This window comes from Coturnix japonica, chromosome 9, assembly GCF_001577835.2.
Source record: "Coturnix japonica isolate 7356 chromosome 9, Coturnix japonica 2.1, whole genome shotgun sequence".
Taxonomy (NCBI): domain Eukaryota; kingdom Metazoa; phylum Chordata; class Aves; order Galliformes; family Phasianidae; genus Coturnix; species Coturnix japonica.
Window position 1 is genome coordinate 2,173,228 of NC_029524.1, and position 24,254 is coordinate 2,197,481.

General features: G+C 41.8%; 1 protein-coding gene across 5 annotated transcripts in view; it reads left to right on the forward strand.

Annotated features, from left to right (window-relative positions):
• Positions 1 to 24,254, forward strand: part of STAG1 (stromal antigen 1) — a 150,080-nt gene that overhangs the window by 21,332 nt on the left and 104,494 nt on the right. For 3 of the 5 annotated variants that reach the window (XM_015870971.2, XM_015870970.2, XM_032446719.1), the window contains 2 exons: positions 10,450 to 10,580; positions 16,638 to 16,740. In XM_015870971.2, the coding sequence (XP_015726457.1) occupies positions 10,552 to 10,580; positions 16,638 to 16,740 (132 nt within the window). In that variant the 5' untranslated portion in view covers positions 10,450 to 10,551. Of the gene's footprint in view, positions 1 to 10,449; positions 10,581 to 16,637; positions 16,741 to 24,254 lie in introns of those variants that run through there. The other 2 variants (XM_015870973.2, XM_015870974.2) reach the window with 1 other exon arrangement.

Sequence of the window (24,254 nt, forward strand, 5' to 3'; positions counted from 1 at the left end):
GTGAGGCCAGGAGTCAGAGGAAGGAGCAGGCACTGCTTTTTAACAGTGGCAACCTGACAGCTTGGTTTAAGCATTGCATGAAACCTCATCCCAGGGCTATTGAAAACATGCAGTCATTGTTCTGTGTTTTAAGAACTTGATACGAAGGGCTGATTTAACTTCTGAAAAAATCTTCCTTGGCGTTTTTAATTATTTAAATGATCTTTGAATGCTTTATTAAATTATCTTGTTGTGTATACTGCGCGCTCTGGAAAAGCTTGCTTTAATTTAGCCTCTGGGGCGAAGGCAGTGCTTGGAGATTCATGTTTGCATGTGGTTATTTTGTAGGGAAAGGGAGGTGGGAGCAGGTGGAAGAGAAAAGGAAAGTTTATGTCGTTCCTAAAGGGAGCGTTCCCTTGTTTAACTCCCAGGGTTCCAGCTTTTGGTTTGAACCTATCTCATGGGAGCTGAGAATCTGTTTAAGGAAGTGCTTCAGAACATTCCCACTCTTGCTCTTACAGCCCGACGCTTTCAAATGTCAATTACTGGATGTTTTTTTGTTCCATGTTGCTGTGTAAAAGATCCTGGAGGTTCACTCCCTATCTGTGCTGAGTACCGAAGGAAGCGTCTACAAATTCTGCACTGTTTCAAACAATGTGCACTGATCCCTTCTCTGCAAAAGCAAAAGCCAAGGAGTTTTCCAGGGAAAAATAACCTCTTGTGTGGATCAGCTGCTGGAATTTCCTCCCTCCCTGGAGATCTGGAGTTTCTGGCAGTGGCAGTTTCTCTTGTCCAGGGCTTCTGTTATATTTCACTCTGTTTTACCAGCAGTACTTAGAGAAGTTGAGCTTTTCATTTTCAGCATCTTGTATTTGATAGTAGAGGTATGATGATGATTCCATTCTAGGCAAGAGGGTTTATCTCTCCCCTCATCCATTACTTTTTCTTCCTGCCTTAGTCTCTCACTCACTGGGAGGATGTGTGTAAGCAGGTTTGATATCAGTTGGCCTGTTAGAGATCATCTTTATAACGAAGCAGAGAAGTCTATGAGGAGCAAGTATTTTTCTGTTTGAGTTGTTGAAGATTACGTGATCCATGCTCGGAATGCTGCCCTTAATTTCGTAGTTATTTTCTTCCCCTGAATAACCCTGTGACCTCTGCTGCCTCTGACACCATCTAGATAGCACTAGGTCCCCCATGTCTGTATTTATTTGGTGGTTTTTTTTAAACACAATTTGTTTGTATCGGTACAGACTCAGGCTTTGGGTTGCTGTTGTTCCCTGTTCTGTGTCTCCCAGCAGTGTTGGTTTGTGCAGCACAGCTTGTATCCGTTCCTGTTAGCCTGTTTGCTGTAAGGCAGCTTCAGCGGCGGCTCTATTTGGAGGCCGCTGATAGTGCTGTATTGCCCATCTCACTTCACAGTCTCATTTAATAATCCTTAGAGATCAGAATAGGGATTTTTTTCTTCTCAGTGAAAAGGCAAAGCCTTATTGTTTGGAATTGGGGTCTTTGCTGGTTCTGCAGTCTTCAGTCATCATCCCTCTATCTGGACCGTTGAAAAAGCAGTGAAATAGGTAGTATTTGGAAGCATAATTTCCCAATAAAGTTTTCCTTCGAATGGATTTATTGCTGTGCAGAAGATATTTTTAAACAGCAAAGAATAGGCAGTTTCACCCCCTACTGATTCTTCCTGGGGTTGTTGACTGACTGAGATGCATTTCATCACCAAATGAGCATTTATTCAAGATTATTTAGCGAGCTGAAGTCTTGTCTCCAGCTGCTGCTTTGCTTTTCCCTGGGGTTGTCAGTGCTTTGGACTGTTGCAGAACTATGTCCAATTTTATGTAGTATTTGTTAGTCACTTCTCCCGTATTTACTGTTACCATTGCATTGATTTCCTGCACCTGGTGCAGGAGTGCTCATTAGGGAATGCTGGTGGGTAGCTTATCTTTAATGTCTTCAGTCCTTATAGATACCTCTTTTTCCCCACCTTCATGTGTAAGAGTCCAAAGGCTCTTTGGTGCAAGTAGGGTGTTATGGAGGTCAGCTGTTAGTGTGGTGAAAAAGTAGGCAAGACTCTTGTGTCTTTTTGGGGAAGTCATCTTCAGGCTTGGAACCATGTTAGTATGGAATGTGCCTCTGTACGAACTCTGGATTTGGGTTTGAATTGGAACAGCAGTTTGAATTATTTAACGCGGTCGCTGGAAACATGTTGACAGGTTTTTTTGTTGTTGGGGTTCTTTTTTGTTGGTTTTTGTGTGTGTATGTGGTGGTTTGGGTTTCTTTTTTTTAGCTCTGAAATGGTTATATGTGCCCATGGAAAGATAAGCTTCTGCCAACCAGTTTGTGATGGTTGGGTTGTTTTAGGATTGGGAGCTGAAAGTATTTTAAGGTGTACTTTTCCAGTAGAGGTTTTAACAGTACTTGGATGGATGTGGGAGGCTGTGGCGTTTGTAGGACCCAAGGGCATACCCTGAGGCAGAGGCTGTCAGACAAAACCAATACCCTTCTGTGCAGCACAGGCCTTAGGAAAAATTCTGGTTTGATCAGTGGAAGAAAGCAATGCTGAGTGCTCTGGCAGCAGCTGCTGGTACGCTGCCTGGGCGCTATCACTTGTTTGCATTTCAGGTGGCTGTTGGCTTTGAGGCACAAGGGTTGTTGGTCTGGGTGTGCAGGGAAGCAACAGCAGGGCAGGTTCTAGGAGCAGTCTCACAGAAGAGTGGCCAATGGCATGTGCTGGTTGAAGTTTTCAGACTACAGAATAGATTTCATACACGTGTTTTAAGAAAGGCTGGTTGCATCTTTATCATCTTTTAAGTAATTCACAAGGATCACAGTGTATCAATGGGTTTGCCGTGAGGCTGAGTCGGTATCAGGTTCAGATGGACCTAATGCATCTGTGGCAGCACTGATGGCTTTGTGAGATGACTGGAACTGCACAGTGTACAGAAGTTTATCTTGAGGATAATTGGCTTGATCAGTAGCAAAGAGGATTTTTTTTCCCATGTTTTTTGATGGGTTTTGTTCCATCTGTTGTGCTCAGTTTAAACACCTCCCAGGTTTCTTGCTTGTCTGTCTTGAGGAGAGTATGAAGTTCTTGGGATGGTAGAATAGGTTTGTTCAGGCTGTTGGGAAGAAAACTTGAAAGAAGGTTTGTGGTGGAGTCAGATCAGAGTTGCAGCGTTGTTCTGTGCATTACCAAGTTTAGGGGTTCCTGGAGCTGCTGCATTGGTTTATAGGACATAGTAGGATTTAAGGCTGGGTAATTTTTCCATGGGAGTCGTAGTTCTGGATTGTTTCAGAGTTGTAGTGGTGCATGTGGCTGGTGCTTCTTTTCTTTGCTGGTCTGCACAAATTGTCCTGCAGCTCCTCTGGGCTTTCCTCACTTCTGCCATCTGAGAAGAGACAGAACAAAAAACAAACGCCCAAGGAATAAAACTCCAAATGTTTCCTTCCTTCCCCCAGCATTCTGCACGTCAGACTTTGCTTCTCGTTGTGCAAATTGGTTCTATTGCTGGCAGTGTTCCACATGCAATGCCAGATGTCCGCAGCAGCAAAAAAAAAAAAAAAAAAAAAAAAAAAATTACAGATGAGTAAACAGTCTTCTAAGGTAGCAGCAAAATCTATTAACGCTGCTGCTGCTGTGCCTGTGGACTGCACACAGATGCAGCCCGTTGTGCTTTGTGCCTTACGCAGATAGAAGCTCAAAGCTTTTGTGTCCATCTAAATGTGTTTGACTACACGAGGGACTCCTGCTGTCCCCGAGATGTGGGTTGTTTAGCAGTAATAAGCACTTATTCGGTGAAGTGCTTGACTGGGGATTTAATCACTGGATTTAATTTTAATTGTTGTCACAGATGGATTTCCTTGAGGATAAAGTCACAGAAACATTGAATCAAATGAGGGGCAGGGGAGGTAAGGAGGGATACTGAGTTGATCTGGTTCTCTCCCTTTCCCCTGCAGCGGGTGGTGACAGTTGTGTTGTGTTATCAGATCCAACGAAGCCCATGTTCCCAAAGCCTTGTCTGGTTTTCCAACTGTGTATCAACCTTTTAGGAGCGGATCTCCTCAGTGGTGGATAATTCACATTCTGTCAAGCAAACTGTCAGAGTGCTTCTCTAGTTCTTACCAAGTTTCTCCCAATGTCTCGACTTTTCTGAGAGAAAGCTTTTATTCTCCCCTTGCCTTCCTGTTTGTGGCAGTTTCTATGTGCTGAGCAAGAAGTCATCCTTCTTCAGTCTTGTCTGATTCCAGTTTCACTGTCCCGATGCCTTTCTGTGCCCAGCTGATTCTGTGTATCCTGCAGCCCTGCCTTGGCTCCCTAAAACTGCCTGTGCAAAAACCTGGAAACTTGAATGCCATTTCAGTCTGCTGAGCTGACTTACTGCAGAAGCAAACGAACAGGTGTCCCTTTGTGCCCAGCAGCATTGCATGTTGTGATAACTCAGCTGTCTTCTAAAACCTAAAGCAGGGGTATAGCAAATGCATAGGCTGTCTGTATCATCATTCAGTCTTTTTCCAAGTTCTCGTTCCTCATTCTTGTGTTTGGAAGATGGCTCTGGTTTCATTCCTGTATACCAGGCAAATTCACTCTTTACTTTTGCTCTCTGGGCTTTTCTGTGACTCTCAGTTCTGTGGCATCTCCCTGAAAATATCATAGAGTTTATCTTAAGTTTCCATCTGAGTTTTGGAAATATCAGCATGGAGAAGCACAAGACTTCGTACTGTCTCTTTATACTCACAATCTGAGGACAGTAGAACCTAATTTCTTTACAGCCCTTTTAAAATTACAGTTATTTCCTGTTCAAAGCAGGTAGGTAGGAGAATAGTATAAATAATCCTAAAGGACAGGTGACAATGAGAAAGTCCGTAACTTTAATTGCACCACGTGTTGGCGTAAGGTTAGAATTTTGTGCCATAACTCTTAGTCTTGTGCAGCCCGACCGTAATGATGTGCAGTGAGTGACGCCATGCCCGCTGCCCGTGAGCTCAGCCGCAGTTGTGAATGCTCAGCGCTGCAGAAAATCAGGTCAAGTGTCGCGCTGGGTGTCTGCAGAGCTGGTTAAAGGGTCTGTAGGAATAACTGGAAGAAAGCAAGCTGGTTTTCATGTCTTTGGTCCATCAGGTTTACTTGGATTTCAAAATAATAAGAATAATCTAGAAATTGAAAGAAATGGGAAAGATTTGTTCTTCAGAAAGCTGTATCTCACAAGCAAACATTTACAACAAATGGTCTGATTAATTTCTTTACTATCAGCCATTGTAGGTGTTACAAGATGATTAGTGAACATAATTGAAAGCTACTGAAAGAAGCACTGGAGGTGATCAAACAAAACTGAGTGATGCGTGTTGTGAACCGAGCTGTTAAAACCACGCCGTGCCATCTTTCCTATGGAATCTTGGTGGCACAAGAATTAGCTGCTCCCTTCTGGAAGTACCAGCAGAATGTACAGAGAAATGGATTGCTTTGGCAGTTCACGTGTTTTGTTTTTTTGTTTTTTGTTTTTTTTTGTAGTATGACTTAATGCTCGGGGGTCTTTGTCATGTAAGGATTTTATCCCCAGCTCTGCAAGAAGTGATTTGTGTAACCTTTCAGTGTGAGGTCTTGCATTCGTAATTGAGAAATGTGCAGAATATGGCACAGTGGAAAGTGAGACTCATTTTTCTGGCTGGCTGGGCAGGACATCTCTAGGCTAAAAGCATTTGTTGAGAGGAAGCAGCAGCAGCTGTTCTGTGTGTTGTTTAGAGTCAGCTCTACAAGTTGGTGCAACTGGAGATAAACTGAGGAGACAAGTGAAATCACACGCAAAGTTAAAGGGACCGTGAGGGGTTGCCGGTAGGTAATTTTTTACCCCACATTTTATATGGAACACATCTGGAAATATCCTTAAAGGACTGGGGGTATGAAGCCTCACTGCATGGTAATGGACATCTGCTAAAAGCTTTCATTTCGTGTTGTTCTTGGCTTCACGCTTCTCAGCTGTCCATCAGCTCCCAGAGCCTGCTTCTTTTTTTTTTTTTCCATTTTACTTATTAACTTCTTATTGAAGTTAATTGAGGAAAAGACTGATTGTCCTCCAAACCACTCCTTCACTGCAAAGCAGACAGGCCTGTGGCCCTGCCCTGCTGGGGAGCACAGCACACCAGCACATCCCCTGAGCTCTGTGCAGAGCAGGAGGGTCACGGCCTGTGAGTGCTGGCACTGCTCACCAGCGTAACGTGTATCTTAGAAGTGTGATGCTGTTTTTGTCCCAAAGAACTTCGGTGAAATTATCTTAAAGGTGAGCTGGCTAAGCCATGTTGGTCACCCTTGAATTATAATGCTAATAGTCAAAGTTAGGGCTTGAAGAGATTATTCAGCATAGATTTCAGCTTAAGTGGCTGCGGGTAAACAAAGTGTTGCTTCAAATTCCAAACCTGGAGCAGAAATAAAGCTTACACTTTTAGAAATAGATAATCCACAGCAAGCTTAAAAGCCCTCCACAAGATCAATAGCCATGAATAATGAAGAACACATTGTAGCACTTGGTGAATCTGTTGTATCCTTTGCTTCTCATAAGTTTTTTTTTTCCCCCTGAAGATATTATTCTCACTTTGCAAACAGGACAGCTGAGCAGGAGGGATTTAAGCAGCCTGCTCAAGGCCGTGCCTGGGGTTGGATAAAGCAGTAAAATGCTGGAATTTATCTGCCTGCCTGCAAGAGCCTCCTCTCTCACCTTGTTGATCAAAGCTGTTGGTGCTCCATGGGTGTGCAGCGTGCTGCTTCCAGACAGCAGTGCCCTTTGCTGCTGATGTTGGCCTTTTCTGGCTGCCAGGCACCACTGTTGGGTGGCATTACTGAGGGGATAGTTCTTGTCTCTAAACTGAGTATGGAGAGCTTGAGTGTTGCTGGTGCTGTGTCACAGCTTACCGTCATGTGTAGCTTCTCTGCATGAGCAGAAGTTTGGAGCTTTTGAGCTTCCTTTGAGCCTTAATGGAATGATGAAGTGTGCTGCTTTATTGATTTTAATCTTGGGAGGAGAGATACAAGCACGGAGGGAGAAAGCAGAGTCATTTCAAATGGAAAGGGCAGATGTGCTGTATAGACGTTACTTCAATAGCTGAAGATATCGTTTCATTGGAATGAGCAGATGTTTGAATATCTTTCCACCAAGTTGGAACTAAGTCACTTGGTCAACAAGGAAAGGGTTTGGAAAATGGGAGTAAATCAAATACCTGTTATCTTTTAATTTGCTTATCTTCTAGGCAGTGGAGTTGGTAATGATGTAACTCCTACTACTAACTTTATGTGTGTGTTTTTGTTTCAGGCTTTGGCTTCAGCTCTATCACATGTAGTAACCGTACAGTGTGTAGTAAGGTCGGCTGAATCTTGTACTTCTTCAGGCAGCAGCCATTCCTGTCTGCTTTCAGGATTGGGGTCAGGTTCAGCTGTTGGTTTATGTAGTTTGGCTGAAGTGGTGTTTTACTTCTGCACCCAAGAGGCAAATTACCTACAGACTTTGCTAAAGATAGGTAGCTTTTACCATTAGTAGAAACTAGAGAAAACATCGATGGAATGTTGTAGAATTATGTGACTTTTCTGAAAGCTGAGCTCCTTGTGAGACACGTGCTGAAGAAATGTTACCATAAAACTGATCATTTGCCAGAAGAGGTGCTTTTTCAACTAGCAGTTTTATTTAGTGTCCAGTATCAAAATGAATATTATATAAATGGTTATTGTGGTTATTGCGTTGGTTAGTATATGTTCTTTAAAATAAAACAAATAACAAAACAGCTAGAAGTGAAAACATTGACTTGTTTTCCTAACATCTGTTGAACTGAATGGTCTCTTACTGCCTGCCTCATGTTCTGCCATTGGTCACGTTTAACTATCCCAGCATGAACTGGTGTTACTTTTGAACACAGGGATGCATGTTTGAAGAGCTGCAGCCATGCAAAGAGCATTAAAACGGGGGTAAGAGAAAACATCACATTAAAGAAAACCAACCCACCCTACAATAGAAGCAGTTGGCTGCATTTTATAAGGACTTAATCAATTGTGTCATGTTTATTGTAGCATAAATAACCCCTTACTCTTTGAGAAACAGGTACTGCTTTTATTAAAACCAGTCCATAATGATCTATGATTTCTCTACAGTTGTCAGACTGGCTTTGATTGCAGCACTGAATTGAGAACTCCGTTCCAAGCACATAGGGCTTTTCATTAGTCCCTGTAGTAAGTTAGTTTTCATTTCCAAACTGAGACAGAGCAACACGCGTGATAATTTAGGACTGAATTCTGGAAACAAGGAGTGGTGTTTCTTTGAGCTTTACTATTGTGTGAAGCTGCAAGGCAGTTTTCCCAAGGTTTGTGAGGGTTTCCTGGCTTCGACTGAGGAAGAAAGACATAATATTGAGAACATAGCAGGCACAGCTGTGTTGGATGCAGGTGAAGGATACAGCTGGCTTGGGCCATGTAAGGGGCAGTGGTATTCCGTGCAGTGTAAGGTACCACTGCTGGTCAGTCCCATGAATTAATCAGGGTTGTGACTTTCCCACTTGGGCTTCTAGTTGTGTGTTGTTCATTTTCCAGCTTGCCAGCACTGTCAGTTCTTACATTTAGCACCCCGTGGCTTAGTCCTTCTTAACTGCCTTTAAATAAGCACAAGGCAGTAAAAGGGCAACTTCATTGTCTTCTAGATGTCTGAGTCTGGACCTAACCACACAGAGCTGGGCTTTTTCCAGCATTGTTTTGCAGTTTCCTGTTCAGCACAGAGGCTTGGGGAATATACTACAGGACCCCACAGCCGCCTTTGTGTCAGGTTGTCCTCCACTTACACTGTGTCAAGGCTGTGTGTCCAGCTTCCTTGCCGCTTCAGTCTCTTCTCGCTTAAGAGCTCACCTCTTCTCCCTCAGACTTTATATATAAACCCTCAATACCATACTTTCTTTTTGGCTAAATTGTATCTGGGCAAGCATACTTTCTAGTTAATACATGTGAGCATGATAGCTAAGTTAAAAAAATAAATAAAGTAATAATAATTAAATAAAACAACAACCAACTCTACGTAACAGATGTCCAGGATGCACTATATGCCATATATGAAGAGAATGCTGCACGCGAAATGCACATCGGTTTTTTTGACCTTGTAAAGTGAGACTGATGCTCTGTATCCGTATAGAGTTAGATAAAAACAAAGTGACAATCCATGATGGATAGATTTCCTTTGAATGACAGCATATGAAGGAATATGTGTATAATTGTATATATACATACACATATATATAAAGTGTATAAGTGCTTGTGTGTGCACTAAAAATATTCCTTGTGTTTAAGATAATATATTACTAACCGAGACTGTTATTCCAATGAAAAAAATATATACGTGGTGGTGTACACGACATGTTGACATGGTGCTGAGATGCTGTAAGTAAAACTGTTGATAGCACAACGTAGTAAGTACTGGCAGAAATAGCTGTATGCGTCTGTGAGTCTAATTAGAGCTGTAATAACCAGAGGCAAAGAAGTCTGTTTGCGTTGCACAGTTACAATTTGGTTAAATAAATACTGATGTAGTAGCATGCAAATAGTACTTTACATGTTGTACTGTTTTGCTTACGCTGGCGCAGTTTTATTTAGGTCGTTTGATGCTGGTTATGTTGGCTCGTTCTGCTTTGATTGAGCACATCTGCCTCACTGCCCCATTGTTCAATGGCAGTCACTATTATCACTTTGACATCAGCTCCTTGGCCAGTCTCCTGCCTGCAGAGATATCACTAGTGGGTCTAGCAGTGCCACGCATGCAGTCTGATTTATTGCTTAAACTTTGATTTTGTTGTGTTAAATATTTCCTGTTGCATCTAGACACTTGCCCAGCTTCTGATTTATCTTGTCTGAAGTTCAGCCATGTGGATCTGTGAGCCTGTTAGTCTGATTTTAGAGGCGTAGCTCAATTAAGGGAATATCACCAGGGTTGTTGTCATGCCTAAATCAGAACTTGTATGTTTTAGTGTGGGTTTTCCACCTGTATTCAAAACTAAACAAGGCTGTTTCTCATGAAACCGAGCTTTTCTCTCTCAAATTTATTCTATTTTTCTGTGAAGAGAGAGTACATTCCTTCAGCCTACATCGTGACATGCTTTCTGCTTGCTCACCTTTGTATATTAATCTTGTTTATTAAAATTTTCTCAGTTCCGTTTGCACTTTTGTATTAGTTACAGTAAATACACATGGGAGGCAATAGAAAATACTTGGTTTTGATTTCACAATACAGAGACCTGGAGCAGCACCTGAAGCAAAACCCTAAGCCAGAAATGGAACCACAGCATGCAAGAATATGGTTTCGCTGTCCTGGGGATGCTGGGTCTGAGCTCCAGGTGGACTGATAGCGACCGTGCTTCAGTCTGAGTGCAGTTCTGCTTACAGCGGTTTTCATTCGATGTATGACTGCTCTGGAATCATAACTAACACTTTTTTTCTCATTTTTACAGACTGGACTTTGACATTCTTTTCATGACAGAGGTTTCCAAGTAGTTGTCTTGCTATAACTTTGAGAAGAAGTTCTATGTAGCTCTTTCGAGAGTGCTGCAAAAATGATTACTTCAGATTTGCCAGTACTACAGTGAGTATGCGCTTCTTTACCTACCTCAATTTCTCACCTTTCAAAATGCATTAGTGAGCAGGGAGCAGATTGGTCTTCCAGACCTCGTTGTGTCATCATAGGCTAAAAAGCTATAAAACTGAAGGGTTTCTTCTAAGGGCTGGTTCCTTATATGGAGATTGTACTTTGACGTGAAAAACAATAACAAGCATTTGCTACCTTTATGCTTATTAATGTTAGATTTCAAAAACAGGAGTGGGTTTTTGTCATAACTGAGCACTTCTGTGTGTTCCAGGAGGGTACTCTTTCTTCCAGTGAGCTGTGTTTATTGTGCAAAAAGCCTCTGGCTTTTCTAGTAGAAGCAGACGGGCGATGTTCCCGTGCCCTGCTCCACGCCAGTCCCACGGTGCTGTTTCCTCATGGGCCTTTTCCTGCCCTTTTTAATACCCACAGAGCTGGCTGCAACTGGCTGCAGGGCCCACACCGAGTGGGTGCTGCAGCAGTCAGTGGTAACATGCTGGGCACGGAGAGGTGAGCGTGGCAGTTAGCACTGCGTGTAAAACAGCCTTCAGTGATGTGCCAGGTTTAAGTCCCTTTAAGAATCTGAATGTTTCAACAACTGTGCAACTATTTGACCTTAATAGTATGCCCAGTGTTGCCATTATCTCCTCTATTTTTAAAGCCATTTTCAGAGAAAAGCTAATTCCTGTGAGCCTGCAGCAGGTGGCTGTGATGGGTACCACTGAGGGACAGCGTTCCAGGACATGTTCTCAGTTAATATTAACCTGCGTGTGTCTTGTTCAAGTAACTGTGTTTGTGAAACGTGCTGGGACAGAAAGCTTTTATTTTGTCACTGTGATGATGGGAAAGGGATATTCACGTTTCCAGTTCACAAGTCTAGATGGCCTTAAAAAGTAAATGAAACAACGTAGAATTCAAGGTTATATAATGCATATTAATAGATATCGTTACTCAGCATACCAGCTGAGAAGTGTGAGGGACATTTGATAGTGCAGTTCTGTTCAATCCAGAGATGACTGAGGTGACGGTAAGCCACCAATACTGTGCAACTTAAAACAACCAAATCAACCTTTAAGGCTGTCCCTTTTAGACAAAGAGTCTTAAAGTCGATTTCATGTACCTATAACAGTACCAGTTATTCCCTGGCAAAATTCTTCCCTTTGAGGGGACACAAAAAGGGAGAAATCTTTAATTTTTCTGGATTTATTGAAATGGCTTCAGAGTGTCACAAAGCCAAAATGCTGTGTGTCTTTGAGACATAGCGCAGTGCTCTGCCTGGTTTACGTGGCCGAGGTGACTGGAAGCCATGCCTCGGTGGGATGAGTCATGTTTGCTGTGAGGCATGCTCTCAGATTTTGAAGATCAACCTCGGGAGCTGATTCATCCATGATTCATGAGCCTGTGCATTTAGCCATTTTTCTTTGTGAATGCTTTTCTTCACAAGGCTGAGGCTGGTGGTAGCAATTACTGGATTTATGTCCGCCAGAACCTTGAGCCACCTCAACAGCATCGACAAGGTCTGCAGAAGTGTTTTTATTTACTAAAACTGGTATATGAACGTAGGTTTATGGTGTGGTCATATGAACTACAGAGCTAAGGCTTTGTGTAGTAGTATAAGGAAGGTAAATTTAATTCAGTTGATTTATTTTGCAGAGGTTTGAAATTTACTGTGTCAAATATTTTCTTTAGAAGCATGACATAACAAAGGGCTGATGAGGAACCCATTCATTCTTCATTACCACATGGTTAGTTTCATTGGCCAGGATTTACAAGTTCAGAATAATATCCAGAATTTTTAGGAGGCGTTCTGGAGTTACTGCCAGGTTTTCTAGAATGCCTCTGCCACCACAGAAACCAGAAAAAAAGGCGAAGTATGCTTAGATTCCTTAAAGAGGTTATGATTTTCTTTCTTACTTTGTTCAGCTGGGTCTTGTAGATTTCCTCATGCTCTGCGAAGTTCTCTCATGTCTCTGCAATGTTTGGGGTGTCTTGGAGAGGAAGAGCTTAGCCTTCAGCACTGCTGCCTTTCCTCTTATGCAGGTCTGCTTAGACCCACTTTCCATCCCAACAGCTTCAGGAAAGGTGAATGGAAAATTATGGCGAAGCCTAAGTTATTCTCTCAGGTGATGAGTCACACACACATGAAATATAAGGATAGGGTAATTCTGGTCTATTAAGTTGCCGGCGACTGCCACAGGAAAAATTGCTTCCTAGCAGCTCGGCAAGATGTGTAGGGAACGAGAAAGATGGAGGCTGGCCAGATGCTTGTCTCAGTAAGTGTTGAAAACCTGACAGAACTGCAAGCAGTTCTGAGATGCTTACCTCCTCCCCCGAGTTCATAACTAAGAAGAAAGGGCCATGGGTGTGTGCACTCAGAGCAGCTGTAAGGCTTCAGCAGAAGCAAGAAGCATTTCCTCCCACTCACCACAGGAGCTCTAGGCCTCAGTGCAAGGACCTTTTTTGTCCAGGAGCTGCATGGTTCCAACAGAACTCCCTGCTTCTGGAAATTCTGCAGGTATTTGTTTTCATGTTAAGTCAACCAAGGACTGTAGGTTGTCATCCCTCTCCATAAACATGATCTATTTATTAATTTGTTCCCCTGTTACAAGCTTATGCTCTTTATGGGAAGAAATGTTCTTTCTTCCCCACTTACTGTTAGGGGGAGATTGATCTTTTTACAATAGTAAACATTTGTATTTGAGACCCTTTTCTAGATCACCTTACCATCAGTGGAGGGAAGAAAACTTAGAAATTGTCCAGCTAATTTTGGTCAGTGACTTCAGCATGAGGTATATTTCAGATTTTCTGTGTGTGTACTGTGTCTGTCTAAAAGTAAGATGAAATGAATCCTACCTCACTGATTTCTTGGGCCTCTCCAAAAAAAGCTTCTAGCAGATGAGAGCTGTTCCAACAGGAGAAGCAGAGAAATGTTTTGAGGTTTGAGACAGTGCTTTCCCTTCTCAAGGGAAAGTTGGTCATTATTCAGATGTTCATACACAGAGCTCTGAAGCCATTGCTAGACTCACAGATCTCAGTAGATGGAGTTAGACCCAGACACAGGGTGTAGCAAAATGAAGATGTGCATGGACTGGATACATGCAAAATAGTAGCGTAGTTTGTCTTATTTCCTTCCATAACTCAGCATTTCGGGGAAGTGTTAGAGCCATTTATCATGGCAGACTGCTGAATCTGGTTATAATAGAGACAAATATTTGTCTCCGTGACATTAGGTGTGTGGTTTTATAAGCTAACAAAGTTATAGCGCTTCCACAGAACTGTGGCGTTGTTTGGACCACCCCACGCCTGACACTTTTTTGTGAGGGCTCTGTGTGGATGAGACAGCAGCTGTTTTTTCTACAGAGAGAAAGAGTGAATGGCTTTAATTTATCTGCAGCAACAGAATGCAGCAGATATTTCTATGCATGTTCCTCACTTCTGTATTCAGAAGCTATTAAAAAAGAAGAGCTGTCATTGTGAGGCAAATGCATGTTGTGCACATTGAGTGTAGTGTGTGCAGGGCCTGGATCCATCCGTCCACATAGGCTTTGTTTTCATCCGTATATGCTGGATTGGTTTTCATCATTGTGAAATTGTTTAACCAGATCATTTGGAACTGCTGTTGGGTTTCATGGACTATTTATTTTTTTTCTTCATTTGGTTTCATTTATTTTTCAAATTCATATCACAGAATCACAGAATTGTAGGGGTTGGAAGGGACCTCTAGAGATCATCGAGTCCAACCCCCCTGCCAAAGCAGGCTCCCTACACCATGTCACACAGGAAGGCGTCCAGGCGGGTCTTAAATATCTCCAGAGAAGGAGACTCCACCACCTCCCTGGGCAGCCTGTTCCAGTGCTCCGTCACCCTCACTGTAAAGAAGTTCTTCCGCACATTTGTATGGAACTTCCTATGCTGTACTTTCATCCCATTACCCCTAGTCCTATCCCCATGCACTAGTGAAAAGAGACCAGACTCACCACTATGGCTCCCACACCTCAGGTATTTATAAACCTGGATCAAGTCCCCTCTCAGCCTTCTTTTCTCAAGGCTAAACAGACCCAGTTCCCTAAGTCTCTCCTCATAGGGGAGATGCTCCAGGCCCTTCACCATCTTAGTGGCCCTCCGCTGGACTCTTTCCAAGAGATCCCTGTCTTTTTTGTACTGGGGAGCCCAGAACTGGACACAATATTCCAGATGAGGCCTCACCAGGGCAGAGTAGAGGGGGAGGATCACCTCCTTCGACCTGCTGGACACGCTCTTTTTAATACACCCCAGTATGCCATTGGCTTTTTTGGCTACAAGGGCACACTGCTGGCTCATGGTTAATCTGTCGTCCACCAGGACGCCCAGGTCAATATCTGGATGTTGAGGTTAGTTCTCAAGTTTCCTCACACCTAAACTTTAGTTTACATTGTAGAAATACCACCATAAAAACACGCAATCTGAAAACTTGAACATGCTTCAATTACAGTTTGTATTGAATGTGGGCACATGCATTTCTGGGATACGCAGGCTGTTGTGGGGTATTCAATCAGTGTTCCTGTCAGAAAAGCAGGTTGTTGTGGCTTCTGTGTTGTTCCAACTGTAGTAAATGGACACCACATGGTGTTCTTGTGCTTGTACACTGGAAAAGGTCAGAATATCATCCCTCAAAATACAAGAATTTCACCACAGTTCCACAAAATCAGCTGTGTTAGAGGAGGAACATGCTAATGTAAGGAAATACACTAATTTCAGTCAAGACAAGTGTCAGAAGATTCTCGATTCTGATATATTTGCATCTTTCTGCACTACTGAATACCTTTCTTGGTGGTGCAGCAAATTTCTGAGGTATTCCTGATCAAACAAGAAACAAAACAGATGAACAGAACTCACAGACAGTGTGGAATATCTGTGTTGGTCTCAGCTTGCTGATGCTTCTCGGTTTCCCCAAAGCAGATCAGCAATGCCTTTTATGTCGGAGGGTTTATAAGATAATGGAAAAGATGTGATTTTTTTCCCCTTCCCCCCATACAAGTTTCACTGCAATTTAACTGAGAAAAAATTATGCTGCCTTTAAGGAAGTCTGTAATTAGAATTAGACTTGACCCAGCTTTGAATGATGTAGGGCATTACTACAGGTATTCTTTCCTTTGTGGAGATGTCCTGCACTGCTGGTCTTGCAAACTAAGAACAATGCACATCATTAAGAGGTAGTTTTGGTTGTGGTTTTATCTTGGGCAAAATATAATGTCTTGGAACATGACTTAAAAGCTGAGTTTCTTCAAGCAGCCAACTCTGTTTTGAAGGCAGGTACATGTGAGCCTGGCTTGTATGGGGAAAGAAGAGGAATTGGAGGTAACGAATGTTTTTCCGTATTGAGTATGGCCTTAGTCTAAACCAGGGATTGCTAAAATTATTATGGGCTTCTCTGCTAATAATCCGAGCTTTGTGAGGTTTCTTTTGTTTGTTTTTTGTTATTATTGCACAAGTGAAAGCATTTTCCTAGCTACAAGGATCTTAAACAATTTAAGATTGAATCTTCTGGTTTGTGCCTCATGGTCACTGTTAATCCTTTCTTTATTAACAGCTGCACAATGGTGTTGTCTTCAAGTGTGACTAAAACCATGATTTAACCCTAGTGGGAACTTGTGCAAGTATCCTGATGATGTGGTAGCCAGATCAGATGCCCGAATGGTTTCTCTCTGACTTTAAAAGCAGCTCAAAAATACTTATAAAAGAAAGCTGATACTAGTGAATATGCTATGTAGGATGGGTATGTTGACAATGTGCTGCTTAATATAGCATTTTGGAAGTGCAACTTGATTTCAAAAGAAGCTGTTAATTTAAATAAGTTTCAGTCTATAATATGACATTCCAGCCCATAAAAAGGTAAGGACTTTTGCCAGGGGTGGCATTGCTTGGTTCCTTAGTTTGCTGAATAAATGTGGCAAGCCTTTTAATGCTTTATTTTTATTTTTTTTTCTCCTGATTTAGGACTATAAATTGAATCAGTCAGTTATAGATTACTTGTTGATTTCAAATCATTTTCATTTATCTAGTATTTTTCCCCCCTAGGGATTCTACAAATGAAACTACTGCACATTCAGATGCTGGCAGTGAGCTTGAAGAAACAGAAGTCAAAGGAAAAAGAAAAAGGGGCCGTCCTGGCAGGCCTCCAGTATGTGTAATTTAGTTTTATTATGTTATGCATCTATCTAAAATTGACTGCAAACTGTTTTTCATCTAATCATCTTGTGGTCACATAACTAGGCTTTTAATGAGCCCTATGTCAAACTATGAAGACTTGTAGTATGAAATATTTATCAGATTGAAATACAAGTGTTTGAAGTAATTAAAAAGGGACATAAAAATGAGTTCATACAGCTTTTTAATATATACTAGCTATGTACTGTCTTGTTGTTGTCATATTACAACATTCCTCCAGACCTGAGAAGAATCTCATTGAACACAGCCACTTTGTCTAGCAAGTTTGATGATTCTTTTTCAAGTGACAATTGACAGCTGAGCCATCCTCTTAGTAACTGTTAATTTCTTGATGTGAATGGAATAGCCCCAGCATAGTACTAACCATGTCTTAGAAGATCAATTAACACTTCTTAAAATCATATAATTGACATACCTGATATCCAGCATATCGATAGGGAGCTTCAGCTTCGTATCTAACATACGACCATAGTTAACCCATGATTTTGCTGTCTGCTGTATAAGACTTGCTAACAGGCTGCTTTTCTTAGCGCTGTTTGCCCATTTCTGGCCCATAAATGGGAACATGCAGAAACAATCCTCTATTACACAATGTTAAGGCAGGTTTGTCTTGTATTTTCATTTCTTTTACAAATTGCTACTTAATTTATTAGAAACGACTCAAGCTCTGTTGTGTCTTTTGCTCTTTTTCTTTTTTAACTTCAAGGCCATGTGATGCAGTTCTCTTGTTTGCTATCACTTAAGATACACAATGCAGAATGAGATTTTTGTGGGAATTTCAGTGTTTGCTATTAATTGTTTTGATTCTCCTCTTAGTGTTTGTCTGCAGGTTCACCCCTACATTAATGCCTAAATATATAGTGCTAAGAGATTGAGATTTTGTGCATTTGTTTTCCTTTTTATCCTAAGAGCGTCCACCCTAAATCTAATTCCTCAAGCATAGCTAGTGAGGCTGTAGGAATGGACAGAAGCATGTGTTTCGCTCTAGCATGCAAACAAAACATACTGGCTTTCAATTTGTATCCCAGTTTCTGGAGTTCATGAGCCAAGATTTTAGGTCCTGGGCTTTTCTTGGCAAGTCTTTCTCCTTCCTAAAAGTTTTGGGGGTAGTCTTTCCTGTGAGGCCATATATTTTTCATCAGATAGATAAGCTTAACTTATCTTAACAAGAAAGATATAAAGAGTAGAAATCATCTGTTTACACGTCCTGTAAGAAAAGGGCAAAATGAGAAATTCTTAGTATTTCCTTAGTAAATGTATCAGTTTGTAGATGATCAATTAAAAAATAAAAAAGCACAGTGCAACCTGATTGCTAACCCAGAAGGCTGCCAGTCTGAGAGCTGAAGGTAAAACAACTCTGGTATTGTTATATACCCCTTTCATATTGACTGGAAAAGAAAGGTGGATGTTATAAAATGTAATTTCTCGTCCCTCTATTTGAGCATATTGGTAACTCCTGTGAGAACATTTCCTGAAGCACTCTGTTGGTCCTGCTATCAAATTTCTACAGGAGCATTTGTTTATGCATAGAACAACTCTGGATTCTTTAAGCGTACATGGTTGTAAAGTGTTGAAAATACTGAGGAAGCAGTCATTGCTCACACAGAATGATGGGCTATGAGCTCTCTTGATGCTAAGGGCCAAGATGCTGTGAAAGGGTCACCTTTATGTTTGTTAGAAAAAGGAAAAAAAAAAGTGAATTTAGTGTTCAAAACCAAGAAAGACAATAGAAAATAAGTAGTTCTTATAATTCTGGTTTTCCAAAATGCAGAGATCTTTGCATAATTCTGATTTCTTTACTCCTTTCCACCTCTAACCCCAAATCACAAGGAAGGTACACTGGGACTGGAGGGGGTTCAGAGAAGAGTGGCAGTGATGGTCAGTCATGGGCTCGCTGGGGTGGGAGGGACTTTGTGAGGTTCTTTTCTGACCTGCTCAAAGCGCAGTCGGCTTTGGGATCAGAGCACATTACTCAGGGCTTTTCCAGCCTGGTTCTGAAAACCTCAAGGGCTGGATACTGTACAGCTTCTCTAAGCAATTTGTTCATTGCTTGACTTTTCTGAACCTGAAAAGCTTTTTCCTTTTACTTGATCAGAACCTTCCTTGTTTCAGTACTTGACTGTTGTCACTTGTCCTCCCACCATGCACTATTGCAAGAAAAGCCCCACTGGGGAAGTGTTCCCATCCCTGGGCTGTACTGGGCCAGAAACAGGCACAATATTCCAGATACAGGCTAACAAGTGCTGAGTGGAAGAGGATAATCTACTTCCTTGATGTACTGGCCGCATTACATTAATGCAGCTCAAGCTGCTGATGACCTGTACTGCCAGGACACACTACCATGAGTCTGATGTTACCTTCTGCAGAGCTGTTCCCCAACTAGCCAGTCTGCAGCCTGGAGTTGCAGGGCTTTGTTACTCTGCCATGGGACAGGTCTTTCTCCATTCTCAAATTTGAGTGTCCTGTTAGCCTAGTCCTCCAGGCTGCCCACAGCAGTCTTGCCCTTGATGTCAGTGAGTGGTCTCTGTGCTAATTTCATGTCATCTGCACGCTTGACGGGAATCCATTTTCTCCCAGCTTTGGCTGTATGATAAAGATGTGGAATAGGACACATTCCAGTGTAATCTTCTTTCATACCCTTATTGCCAGTCTGGGGGTAGAGACTGGCATGTTAGCCACTGTCTTGGAGCTCAACCATTTCTCCACCCATATAGATCACAACTTTCCAACTTGCATAGTAGAATACTGTGAGAAATTGCTGAAAGCAAGGCTAAAATTGACAAATAACCTTTACTGCTTTCCCCTCACCACAAATGTTAAGAGTTTTTGTGATGGCTTGAGACAAAATGTTTGTGTTTGGATCCACAATGGCATCTTGGCTGCATAGTTGGTACTACAGCAATGGAAAGGAATAGATGAGGATCTTCTACAAAAAATGACTGCTAAGGAAAAAGCCCCTCAGTCTCTGATATCCTTAAGGAGAAATGCAAACTCCTTTGAAAGACTGGTTCTAGTTATTAAAATTTGTAACATCATTTGATATTGAAAATCGTGGGCTTAGTAATTAAGGCATTGGTTTTGCAGACCTTGGATGTTCTCTTTCCTCCTCCTTCACACTGCAAACCCGTCCCTGTTGTGATCCTGTCTGGACTGCACGGCTGAGTGCTCTGACACAGGAGGTGTGGCTCCCCAGCTCCTCCATCTGCTCACATCACTTGTATTTCCTCCATAGCTCCTACCTATCTTTAGTCTGAGATGTATAACAGATTACAATATTTAGAGCTATTCTGCTCAACTGATATTTAGATATTTAGTTTTTAATTTCTCTTACAGACCTAAAGCAAGGCTTTATGCTCAAAGATACTTACTGTTTCAATATTTTTTCCCTCTAACTGAAACATTATGGTCTGTTAAGATTTAATCTCTCCCCAGAAATGCTGACTTGCTTATGTCCTCTAGGTCATTGCAGCTATGGTGGCAAGTTTGCCATAAGCATATTGACCTCTTTTGGAAAGAGAATTAACTCTTCTGTGCAGTTCTGTTATAGAGCTGCGCACAATGTACTCAATTAAAAAACCCCACATATGTGTATTTACTTTAATAAGTTTTCAGCTGTGGTGTTGTAGAATTAATTTCACATTTTATCAGAAAGACACACTGGTGTTTTATTTCCAGCCTTATTTTTCCATAAAGACATTTTCTCATTGCAGCTGGGACACTTCTGTAAGCAACAGAACTCATTTCAATAATTTACCATTCATAACAGAGGTCTTTTTGACTTCTAGGGAACCTTAATATCTGGGGGAAGCTTTCATTCCTGAAAGTGCTGCTTTCCATGTTGCTCCCCGAGTTCTCTAGAGACAGTTCTAAAGAGGACGTTTCTGGGTAGAGTACACAATTGACTTATAAAAAGATTAATCATATTGACCCTGCAGAGTAACTCTCAGAATGTAACCTGATTGCACTGAACGTATGCGGTGAGTCTGGCAGGAGCTGCATCATGTTCTGTACTAGCACTGCTGTGGGTGGGGAAGGCCTCCCCTGATCCATGACCACTTCTGAACACCCAGGCTGTACAGCAGGTGCCTGAGAATCAACTGGCTGGGTTGGGTGAATCTGTCCAGTCAGTGGCTGTACATTGGTGTATGTGTTTACATAAAGCTCTGTGTGAGCATACCCAACTGGGTGTATGTTAGTAAATCATGTGCTGTGTGTATAAGGAGTATGTGTGACAGTTTTCAGGTTGAAGCTGCTGAGGAACCTTAGCTAAAGATGCCATTTCTGTATGCTGCATTACTGAAATTGAATGTTCTCTTCTAGGCAGGGGATTTGAAACCCCAGTGCAGCTCTCACATTGGTGAGCTGAGGCTCAGATCAGTTATTCATTCGTTGTTTTTGCCTCCTCTCTTGGATCAGAGATGTCTTACAGAGTTGTTTAATTTCAGTTTCCATGCTTTATATTAACCTACCTGGCCTTACTCCCCCAGGATCTCAGAATTGCTTGGCTTAAGCCTCAGCTCTTGGAGGTCTAAGGGAATGAGAGAGGTTTGTGGTAATATTTCAGCTGTTGTATTTTGAAATGGGAGTAGCTAGAGATTAGCTTGTTTGAAGGATAAGAAGAAAAGTCAGTCTGTTCCAAGGGTGGCAATTCTGAGATCTCTGTTGGTGTGTTTCTCATCTCGTAGTCCTGGAAGCTGTTGCATGCCCTTCTTCAGCTTCTCTCTTCGTATTTCTTTTGAAGGCAGGATGAAACAAAGCACTTTGGATGCTTTTGTTCCTAGCACAGACTGTACAGTTTTGCTTTCAGGTATTTTTTTGTTTATTTCTTTTGGTGTGGAGGAGGCAGACCATAACATCTTATATTTGCTTTCATATGTGAGATTTTAAATGTGCCTCCTATCTGGGTGACAAATACTTCAGGGGATTGAGTTTTTCTCCTAGTTCCAAATCACGTGCATCCTGATTAACATGAGGAAGAAATCCTTTAATAGTTTAATAGTAGTTTAGTGGTTTAGTGCAACATCTCTGGATGTCACTGTCCTGTTTCAGCTTGTTGACCTGTATTTTATGGCTGTCCCTTAAAACTGGAGTTGAATAAGTATTTGTGCATGTCATGCAGCTCTACATGGAGTGTTTGTAGTCCTGTATTTTGTCTTTGTTTGCAAGATGAGGTTTTTCAAATAACAACACCTTTTTTTTTTTTTTTCCCCTGCAGTGAAGTTCAAAGGAATGAGCCCAATAACTTTTATCTGTATAGCTAGATAGATAGCTTCTTTTTATAAGGATTCATTCAGAAAGAGCTCAAACCAGATACTCTTTTGCTTAACAGTTTTATAAAGCAAAAGTTTCTCAAGATGATGATGCCTTTGAGAGGCAGGTTCTTCTGTATTGCTCAAGTGGATGATTAAAACATTTCTGTCTTAAGAAATAGGATGTTACTTTGAATTACTTACTTTGTGAGTTGGTATATAGGCTGTCACTGGGGGGCAGGTGGATGTAATGACCTGTAGTTCTTCTGTTTCTTCTAGATATATTTCCCATCAATTTGGCCAATGTGGATGGAAAATGTCAAGCCATTTTATTCTCTTGTTTTATTTAGTGTCAGTGGACTCTATTGCTTGTTAGCTTTCTTGTTCATTGAAATGCAAGTCACTTTTTTCCCTTCAGAATCATTTTAAAGATGTAAAAGGAAATGCATCAGCTAATTTATTACAGAATTCTTAATTTTTGCATTGTTAGCCTAATTACAGGTAAGGACTCTGTTTCATGTTCGCTCTAGTTTAAGCCATAAAGCAACAGCTGAACCCAGGGGTCAGTAGTAAGACCATTTCAGAGTCTTTCTGGCATGTTCTGAAACTCCTGTATTTCCTGATGCTTACATGGATTAATTCTCAGCCCTCTCTGCTGTCAGTGTAGCCCAATGCACAAACTCAAAAAGAGTGATTAGTAACTTCTGTTTTCATGTGACTGTAGTTTGGAGGCTTTCGCCTATTTGAGGCTGATGCCCGTGACAGTAGTTATCAGAACATTCTTCTGATTTTGATCATGAGCAGAGTCGCTTCTACTGAATTCTGTGAGAATGGAAGTAATGTCCATATTTCTCATGTTTACTTCTGTGGAATAGTGACATTACAGTGTAAAGTATTTTGTATATAGGTTGAGCTTAGAACTTGGTTTTGGAATAGTTTAGAAAAGAAAAAGGTAGGGAAATCTATCCAGGAGGTCTTTGGTGTTCATGGGGTGACTCCAGTTCCCATCTCAGACGGCGCAGTCCATTTTGGCACTACCACAGTCTGATTCCGTGCACCTGGATCTCAGAGTGAGCTTTAGCTGTTACAGGCTCGTGCCCCCATGCAGCGCCTTTGTGAGATTAAGAAGCCTCTAGCTTCCTTACCTTGCATTACTTCTTTGTCTCTCCCTCTGGACGCCCTAACTCACTTCATCAGCATCTGCTTTGTCTTTGCAGCAGATATCTGCGTTCAGAAGGATTATTAATGTATTTAGATACAATGCAGCTAACCAGCTTGCCTTTTCCATGACTTTTTAGGGATCCTTCTTATTAGCAGAAGAAAAGTCAGTCTTTTTGAGTCTGGAAAACTAAGCCACTTCAGGATTCTGATGGACTGTTGCTTAAAATAGAAAACAAACGAACCACCGCAGGTGACTGTCAAGTTAAGGGGATTTGGGCAGAAAGCTGCATTCTTGGGCATCTCACAGGGGCTGAAAGGGTAGGTGAGATGGGGCACACAGGAACCACTGTTGTTGTTCCTGTTAGAAAGCACAGGAATCTTTTTCCTGTATACTGACGATTGTTTGGTGAATCCTGAGGAGAATGGACTTGATATGAATTTATTACTGCCAGATCTTATGAAGTATCACATTATGCTTGTAGGTGGTATTCAGGTTTACTGGAGCCCAACTTATCCTTGGTAGGGGCTGGTGCTGTGTGGAAGCTCTTCATGGCATTTGAGGACTTTGTTCTTTGGGTTGAGCTGAAGGACCACCCTAATTTGTGAAAACACATCTCTCTTTTGAGATGCAGGACTACCTGCGCTTCACGTTCTTGGTGTGTGCATTTCACATCCATCTCCTACTTGTTTTCCCTTAATCCTTGCAGTACTTAATGTCACCCTTTTGAATTTCATGTTGAGAGAAAATGAGTGCAGAGAGGGCATGTTCTGGCTTATGTTAGCACCTGTGGAGGGCATCAGCTTGCCTTCCTACTTTCCTTTAGCAGTATTTCTAGCTAGTTCATATGCTTATGGCTTTCTGTCACCTAGACTGAGTAAGCATATGGATTATACATTCTGGAATGGAATCGTAGAATGCTTTGGTTTGGAAGAGACCTTAAAGACTCACCCAGTCTCTGCCATGAGCAGAGACAACTCCCTCTAGATCAGTTTGCCTGGTGCCTGACCTTGACCACCTCCAGGGATGGGGCATCCACTTCCCTAGGCAGCCTTTTGC